The sequence below is a fragment of the Amphiprion ocellaris genome, chromosome 16 (genome assembly GCF_022539595.1).
Source record: "Amphiprion ocellaris isolate individual 3 ecotype Okinawa chromosome 16, ASM2253959v1, whole genome shotgun sequence".
Taxonomy (NCBI): domain Eukaryota; kingdom Metazoa; phylum Chordata; class Actinopteri; family Pomacentridae; genus Amphiprion; species Amphiprion ocellaris.
Window position 1 is genome coordinate 2,048,871 of NC_072781.1, and position 9,395 is coordinate 2,058,265.

Consider the following 9,395-nt stretch of genomic DNA (forward strand, 5'->3'; position numbering starts at 1 on the left):
TTGATTTACAGCAGTGCCACAGTTTCAGGGGTTTTTCTGACTCAGAATGACTCTTTGGATGGTGACTACACACAACAGTAAGCACGATCAGTCCTGTACAGTAAATACGAGTCTGTGATTGCTTAACCGACAGAAATCTGTGTATTTTTCTGCTATTTTTCACCATTTGATAAACAAAAATGTCTACTGTGCTGAGTAAATGCGATCCCAGTTAACACAGCTAGTTAAACTGTTATGTTTAACCCCAGTTCTTATCATTTTTGACGCTGGTGATATCCCTCTAATGCTGGTTGAATCACCAAATATTCCTCTCTGCAGGAAAAACCCTGTGATTATGCGCAGTCATCTATTCCTGTCTCCTCATGCCTGAGAAATGCTGCCATCTGCTGAACACACTGAGTTCTCCACCACAGTGTCTCCAACGTTCAGGTCCACTGGTTCTGAGCTGCTCACCCCGTTTACTGAGCATTTTATGTTCCTGTCTGGCACTTTGGGAAGCAGTGTGACGGCATTACAGTAAAATGGAACAATACTTAGTGGGAAAAAAGGTTTACAGTGAGAGCAGCTGAAATCCTACACAGAACTGCATTTCATATTTGAATTAGGGCTGAACAAGTAACAGATAAACACTAGCAAATTAAAAGAGTTGCACTTTAGGAGCAGGTTTAAATTCTTGTGTCAGTGGTTTTGCAGATTCATGCCAGCTTCCATCATGGTTTTTTTTAAAAAGGTATCTTTATTGCTTTTTCTATTAATACAAGAAAAGTATAGTACAAAAAAATGAGAGTACTTCATATTACACCAAACATGGTGAACAAACATTCCCACACGGTGAAGACAGCAGAAAAAAAAAGGAAAAACCCCAATAAGCAAAAATGAATTCATAGAAGATAAGTATGAAGTGTAGAGATATGTAACAATAATTTTTTTTAAAAAAACAACAAAAAACCCCCCATACAACAGCATTAAAATCTCAAATTGACAATTGAGGGGGTATGTAAGTCAATATCCGGGCATTCGATATTACTATATGGTGTTTGGCTGATACCAAAACTCAAGTCTGGTTCTTTCTTGGAATGTCTGACCAGATAAGTCCATGAAGACCCTTCTGTAGGGTCTGCACACTCCCCATACCAATATAGTTCAAAAATGGGTTCCAAGTTTTATAGAATAACAGAGGTTTGTCCTTAAGCCAGTTGGTCATTGCTTCCAGGGGAATAAGTTCCATTATACCCCGTAACCACTGTGAGAGCTTAGGAGGTTTGTAAGAGATCCACTGAAGTAGGATACACCGTCTGGCACTAAATAGAAGAACATCGAGCAGTCTCAGCATACAAGGTTTTAGGTTCAGTGCCGGATGTAGTCCAAGGATGCACGACAGCGGAGTGAGCTCCAGGTCTTTACCGAATATGCTGGAAATTTCTTTGCCAACCTTTCTCCAGACCATCATGGGTTTTAAATTTATTACACAAAAATTACATCTCAAATCAATCCACAATCACATTATCTGTCAGAAAGATCTCAACTCACATGATTTTGCCCTCATTTCAGTGCAAACTGATAAATAAGGTGCCGTCCTCAGCCACCACTTCGATTTCCACTCTGTTCAGGCCATCCTTCAGGTTAACGGTGCTCCAACTGTCACCGGACAGCTCGAAACACAAGGTTAGATTGGATGTGAAAGAGACTCATATGAAAGAAAAAAGCCTTTCAGCTCACAGGACGGTACTCGCAATACTGTACGAAGCTCCACAGTCACTAGTGATCAGCTCCAGGGTCACTCTGCTGACATTACAGTCCACTGTCACTGTGTAGTCTGTGACCTGTGGGCTGAAGGCCGGATGGAGCTTCCCAGCAGAAACGGAGAGCTTCTCTAAATCACAGTTGTCCATGTCTGAAGCCTCCTCTTGACTGACTGCTGTCCAGCTACAACAGTGTGGACAGTCCCAGCTCTAATCTGCTGTCTCACATGTCGACATACCCATTTACCGCACTTGACGCCCCTGGTTACCATAGTAACGCTGGCTTCAGATATTAAATTTCAACTTTTTAACGCATTTTTACCCTTTTAAGAGAATATACAACAACTGCCAAGTGTCAGTTATTAGTTTCAGCACGAATATTGTCAAAACTAGTTAGTTAGACTGCAATATTAACGGAGAACACTCCGACTCCGCTTGACGCTCCTGGTTACCATAGCAACGTGAACACCTCTGCCGGCTGGCTTCAGATATTAAATTACTACTTTTAAACGCATTTTTACCGTTTTAAGAGGAAATAAAGCAACTCACACGTGTTGATTTTTAATTTTAGTTCTATTCAAAGCACAACAATTGTCAAAACTAGTTAGTTAGACTACGATATTAGGGAAAACATGCCGTTAGAGTTAATATTAAGGGAAAATACGTAAAGGTAAAGGCAGCAGCAGTCGTTAAACAATACACAGAAAGCTGTTCGGTTGTTACCGAGCTGATAAAGTAGTTTAATCTGCACAATTTTAAGTTAAAATGTTCAAAACTGCTCATGCTGACTGGCTTTCCCGCTCTTCCAAACAGCAGGCGGCAGTAGAGCGCTGAAGAAGAAGAACAGGAAGCGTCGTTGTTTTTGACGTCACTTCCTTTCGACGTCACTTCCTTTCGGTTCGAACGTGTTTAGTGCAAAAAAGGTAAATATGAGAAACTTTGCCTTGCTATATTCTTTTTCAAATGAGCAATTGTTCCATTCAAATCATCAGTAATAACTGTATCTTAGAATACAGCCTGTCGCTAGTTGTCACTTTACTTCTCAGCGTTTGAACCGTTATCCTGTTAGCAACATGTGCTAGCTCTCCTATTAGCCACCAGCTAACTAACATCACAGAGAGCTTTCTGATTTCTTTCCAGAGCTTTCTGATGTTCTCCAACCTAATGAATACTCTGAGCGACTCTAGAGTTACAGGACAATGTGTGACTGTAGTTATTTTACAGGAAAATGGCAGCTAAAATCAGCGAGGACTATCCACAGGAGATAGATGAGCAGCTCACAGGCTTCGACTCCTCAGTTACTGAAGTCAAAACCATGTTGGAGAAGCTGATGGCGATGAACAGAAACGACCTGCAGCAGAAGGTACACCAGGCACTGTGGCTTCTCATGGACTTGTTAGGCTTTCCTTTTGTCAGTCTTTAATTCTCCTGTTAGACAAGAATATATCACAGACTTAATAAGAATCAGACTGACAACATTACACACGAGAATGTGTTTTTTTTTGTCCAAAACAAAAGTAAAAAGAATGACATTGCATTTATTTATGCAGCTGTAAGCCTATCCCATTTTAAATTTCAGAAGAGAAACGCAGCAGTTGGACATGTCACCAGGGTTAGCACACATTTAGACAGACTGCCTTCACCGCCTATTCTGCATTTGTCATTCAGCAGTTATTTTGGCAAATAGCAGTTTACTTTAGTTTAAAAAAATATTTTTATTTAGCCTTTATTTAAACTTCATCAGTTCACCTGGGGTCCATGCGGACCCCAGAGGTAGGTAACTTGTCAAATTTTTTTATTTGTAAGTTGGATTTTTCAGTCCCTTTAGGTAGTTGTCACCCTATCACATAAACCAAAGCTTATTTGATTCCAGCCAGGTTTGTGGTGTATATATAAAATAATTTGGGGTCCATGCGGACCACAATCAGACTGTACGGCTTTTATTTATGTGTGTTTGTGTTGTGTTGCTCTTGTGATGACTGCTTCAGCTGCATTGGGTTTCATTTCAGTTCAGGAGTTCTTACACTAATACTGTAAGCAATACATGTTCGTAATCATCAATAGTGATTTCATTGCTTTCATATTTGTATCTATAGACGACACACGTTTTAGGAAAATATACACTGAGAGGATATGGACAGGTACAGAAAAGTGAAACGGATGAAATACTACTGAGGTCCAGCTGGACCTCAAGTGTATGGATGAAGTAGGTTTTGCCACGTGAACTGATGAGGGTTAACCAGGTCGGTCCCGTTGAGATACAATGAGCTCTTTTTCAAGGGAAGCCTGGCCAAAACGGCAGCCTGAGAAACATTAAAATTGCTACAATTAAAAACAGATAACACCAACTCACTCAACAAAATTAATAAAATGCATGCTAGATAAAAGCACAGGATTAAGAATTTACATTAAAACAGCAACAAGTGTGATAAGTAGCTGCTGCAAAGTCTTTCATACGGTTTTCTTCCTGTGGTGATGAGTTCCTTCAGATTCAGTGTTCTGCAGTGAGTTCCAGGCAACAGGTGCAGAGTTCTTAAAACAGTGTTTCTCAAATTCAGAATGAATCTTTGGCATGTTTTGTAAGTACAAAACATTGGAACCTAAACAGTAATTGCTCTGGGTTTTAGAAATGTAGTCACATAAATAATTTACATTATTTAAATGCTTTACTTTACATTTAAGCATTTAATAAAATCAAAACTTGCGATGCTTTGTCAGCAGCATGAGTCTGTGATGCAGATCGGTCTCGTGTTTGGTGCAGATTTGGACAGTTTATGTGCTTCTTGGTATAATGTTTTAATTAGGGCTGCATGATATTTTGCAATATTTTGTGTATCTTTGATATATTTATTGCAATATAACAAATCCAGGCATTTCACTAGATTACTTGAATGACTTTATTTGGAAAGAGTTCATCATTATAGAATGACTGAGATGAAAAAGCAGCTTGGAATCTTACTGATATGATGCAACGCTAGCAGTGGCATCCAGAATAGTTTTATGCTTTGGATTTCCTGCTGATCAGGCTTTACATTCATCATACAGAGCTTTGTGGTACATACATACATACATACATACATACATACATACATACATACATACATACGTACATACATACATATATATATATATAAAAATAAAAAAAAATAAACTCCTTGTATTTTAGAACCTTTACATCTGAGTGTGAGCTTCCTTTTTTGTATAAAGTGGCAAAAATATTGTAGCTGCAATGTGACTTTTGTTCATCACGTTGTCGTTGCTGAAAAGATTATTGTATCCCGAGCTGTCCTGATGTTTCTGTAAAGAGTAAAACATGTTATTTCCGTATATGATACTGCTCTGTTTTATCCAAATAACCGAAATCTTGTTTACTTGTTCACAGTTGGATCCTTTAGATCAAGCCAAACTGGATCTGATGTCTGCCTACAGTCTGAACTCATTATTCTGGAGTAAGTGTTTTTTTCTGGATTTATTGTGAATAATATGTTGAGTTGGAGGAACATTCGTGATACGCAGCTGAATTTATGGTGTTCTACGAATGTATTTGTTTCTTTCAGTGAAAATATATGGTGAAACTAAATGCACTGCTTCTTCTCAGTTAAAAGGGCATAAGTTTGTTTGTGCTCAAACACCAAATACTGTGTCGTTTAGATAATTTACACTTGATCAATGATGGGGAAATGTGGCTGTCTTTTAGTGACCACACATATAATTTCTTAGGCAAAGATTCTAAAAGGAAACAAAAGGTTATTGCAAGATAAAAACACACAGTTTAATTTCTGTATCATGTATTCCAAAGAGCTTTCTACTGGATTCATGTTGACTTAGAACTGTTTATTGACATTATGTGCAAATGAAAGTCTCACTTGTATTCTTGTTTGCAGTGTACTTGGTAACACAAGGAGTAAATCCCAGAGAACACGGAATCAAACAGGAATTAGTATGTCCTACCTCTGATTTATTCACAGTCTCTATATTCCTGTGCATCTTTTACTTCCTCATTAACTGTTCTCTGTTTCTCAGGAGCGAATCAGGACTTACATGAACAGAGTGAAGGAGATCACTGACAAGAAGAAAGCTGCCCGTCTGGATAAGGGAGCCGCTGCTCGCTTTGTCAGAAACGCTCTTTATGATGCGGAAGACAAAGATTCTAGGAAAAAAGTAGCATCTAAGAAGGCAGCGGACGCAACAGCTGAGTCCCCACAGCCAAAGCGTCCGAAGCAGAACTGAAATACAGGAGGATCTGTGCAGGTTTAAGGTGACGAACACTGAAGGAAACGTCTTATAAAATCATAGGACTGATCACAGACGGCAGCATAAGGCTGCTAAGTATGCATTGCAGTTTAAATATGTTGGCATCATAGATTGGGGTCAGATCCTTGGTCAATGTTGCCCTGCAGCCATCTTCAAATGTTAAAAAGAAAACTGCCGTCTGAGTTTAACATATTTCTAGACGCTGATGCTGCCTCTGGATTAACAGATATCATCCTGTAACATTCTTCTGATGTTACTTTATACAAATCTTTGTATTTTGAAAGTGATTCTATGAATCATGAGTTGTTGGTTTTTTTTTTTGCATTAGTATGTTTTTACACACATCGTGTTTCAGATGCACTGAGGAAAACTTTTAGTGGTTTAATAGTTTTTAAGATTTCCTCCAGCATAAAGAAAATACTCTAGACTTTGTATTTGATTTTTTTTCCCTCGATGAAACTTATGATGCAAAATGTTACCTGAGCTGTTAGGTATGAAAGGTCAGAGTAGAGCTTTTCCATAGAAGATAGTTTGACATGTAACAGTAAGAGAAACTGATATAAATATTATAATTAATGATGACTGAATGTCACTTTTCATGGCATGCCAGCTCACAGTGGCACTAACCATAAGGCGAAAGATTAAAAAGATTGTATTCAACATTAAAAACATTACTTTGTGCAAAAAATGTAATGTACAATGTGTCTTAAAAGAGCATTTCCTATTTCAGTGACAGAAGTATTGCACAAATATCGACCAAACTGTCAGAAATGAACACCGTCCCGTCTGACCCACAGAAAACCTTCCCAGGAATTAGTCTGGTCCTTAGACCCTGTGAGCGTTTACAACCCCATCTTCATTCCAGATCTGGGCTAGATCCAGAATCTAACCTTTGTTCTAAACCTGCACCATTTGAAGCCTCTGGATTAACTTATTCTGCTCAAAAATACAGAAAGACACATTCAATAACATTCAATTTAAAAAAAAAAAAAAAAAAAAAAACCTCTTCTTGTTTTTTTGTTTGAAGCCAAAGCAGCTGGTGTGAGGTGGAGGTCATGGAACAAGTTGGTGCATGGCAGCTCCTACTTGAATAGACTAGAACCACAGGTAATCCTGTGTTTTTTCATGCTAAGACAGTTTTCATTGTAAAAAGAGTCGGAGCAAATGGCCTCACTGCTTGGTACAGTTTGGTTTTCAGATTTGCTCTTCAGTAGTCAGATTTGTAGAGTTAAAAAATACATGTGAATGACTAAAAGAAGGATGTGAATACAAGTTAGGCAACGCTTTATTTAGCTCGTGGCAACATTCAGTTAATTACATACTGAAAAAGATGTAATAGTAATAAATTTTATTTGTAATGCCCTTTTCATTTAAGCAAAATCTCAAAGTGCTACATTGAAGCTATAAACAGCCCAGTTAGCTCAGTTGGTAGAGCATGAGACTCTTAATCTCAGGGTCGTGGGTTCAAGACCCACGTTGGGTGTGTTGTCTTGTATATTTCCCCGCTGTGGCATCAATAAATGTTTTATCTATCTATCTAAAAGGATCAAAACAAAATAAGCAGGTAAAAAAAATGTCAGGGACACATTCAATTAAAATCTTTGTTCAAAAGAAAGGTCTTAAGGCCTTTTTTAAAAAACATCCACTGTCTGTGGAGCTCTTAGGAGGTCAGGGAGGGAGTTCTGAAGGTCCAGGAGTTTGGTGCTGGGCAGGAGGAGGAGATGACAGTTATTAGTGGAGGTTTCTTTTGGATGATTGGTGGCGGAGGAGTTCTCTGAGGTATGCTGGGGCGTTGCCATGAATGGACTGATGGGTGAGGAGAGAAATTCCGTCCTGGATTCTGAAGGAGATGGAGAACGGGTGTGATGTGGTCGTCCTTCTCATCAGGATCCTAGCAGCTGTTGTGAATATACTGGAGCTTCTGCAGGCTCTTGCTAGGGATCCTGATGAGAAGCGTGCTGCTATAGTCCAGCCTGGAGGAGACAAAGGCTGGACAAGTTTCTCTGCGTCAGAAAGGGTGAGGGTGGGATGGAGTTTGGTGATATAATGGAGGTGGAAAAACGAAGACTTGGACAGATGTTTGATGTGGTTGTTGAAGTTGGTAACTGCTGAAGAGAGGAGAATGTTGATGGTGGTTATGGAGGATGATTGGACCTGATGCTGACAAGAATGGCTTCAGTTTTGGAGCTGTTTAGCTGGAGGAGGTTTTGATTCATGCAGGCCTTTGTCTCCTCCAAGCTGGTGGTCAGTGCTGATGAAGCTGCTGATGATGAAGATGGCAGGGGAGCAGATGGCTTTGGGACAGATAAAGCTGTGTGTCATCAGCCTAGCCATGATTAATGGATTAATTGTCAACTTCTCTGATAATTACCTGTTTTGAGTAACTATTTACGACAAAAATTGTTCATTCTCTGATTCTAGCTTCTTCGATTTGAATGTTTTCTGGTTTTTTCCTCCTTTATGACAGTAAAGTGAATATCTTTAACAAAACAAGACATTTAAAGATATGCTGGACATTTTTCACAATTTTCTAACATTTTATTGACCAACTACTAACAGCTGATGAAGAAAAGAGAACAGTAACTACAGGTTTAATTTTGCTTAATGAATTATGAACAATTATTCGGACAACATGAAACATAGTTTTAGAGCCTGAGCATGTGACTAATGGATATTATCCCAGTAACCAGCCTGGATTCTGTGGTTTATTCAGTGCTGTTGGTGTTCTTTGCTGAAATTTTAACCTTCATTTAGCTTCCATTGTTGAAATACTGAGCCTAACTGTACGTTCATATATTAAAAAGCAGCGAATACTGCAGAGCTGCTGTGTTCTGAATCATAAAACGTAGAACTGTATAGAAGTTCACAGAGGCTCCAAATCAAGTGGAGCATTATTTAATTCATGGCAGCAATTTGTGAGGGTCGAACCTGCGACCTTTTGATTACAAAGTGGCCTCTGTGAGCATCACAAACAGCGCCGTAATGAGACTTCCTCCTATAAAAACCAATGTCACATTTGATAAAGACACCCATACAGCTTCCTTTCCGTAATTCCCTCCGGACAGCCGAGATCTTAATCTTAATGTACCCGCAAGTCACTGCATCCCTCTAATCAAGCTCAGGAAACAGCGAGGCGGTGAGTTAGATTCTCAGGAATGCATCTTTTCATTCTTTTCATCATCTTTCCTTTTCTCATCCTCCCTGCAGCGGCGTCCAAAAATGACATTTGTTTAGCCAAACCTCCCCACTCCATCTTTCGAATTTTTCCACCCAGTTGTTGTTTCTAACTCTGTTCAAAGACGTGTGTCAAACTTCGCCTGATGAACAGCCCCGTCTGCATATTGGAAAAATATGGATTTTTCCACTTTTTTTCCCCTTCTTTTCTCCCCCTCTCTCCTC

At 39.1% G+C, this 9,395-nt stretch overlaps 1 protein-coding gene and 1 non-coding gene across 3 annotated transcripts; both read left to right on the forward strand.

Annotated features, from left to right (window-relative positions):
- Window positions 1-2,549: 2,549 nt before the first annotated feature.
- On the forward strand, window positions 2,550-6,684 carry c1d (C1D nuclear receptor corepressor). Of its 2 annotated transcripts, none has more exons than XM_023273993.3 (5): window positions 2,550-2,665; window positions 2,967-3,105; window positions 5,125-5,191; window positions 5,627-5,682; window positions 5,766-6,684. In XM_023273993.3, exons 2-5 carry the CDS (start codon window positions 2,971-2,973, stop codon window positions 5,970-5,972), a joined length of 465 nt encoding a protein of 154 aa, XP_023129761.1. In that variant the 5' UTR covers window positions 2,550-2,665; window positions 2,967-2,970; the 3' UTR covers window positions 5,973-6,684. The 2 variants fall into 2 exon arrangements, with proteins under 2 accessions (XP_023129761.1, XP_023129762.1); XM_023273994.3 differs by having other exon boundaries at window positions 2,615-2,665; window positions 2,956-3,105.
- A 722-nt stretch (window positions 6,685-7,406) lies between these two features.
- On the forward strand, window positions 7,407-7,479 carry trnak-cuu (transfer RNA lysine (anticodon CUU)). Its single transcript has one exon. It is a non-coding gene; the product is annotated as a tRNA-Lys (tRNA).
- The last annotated feature ends 1,916 nt before the right edge of the window (window positions 7,480-9,395 follow it).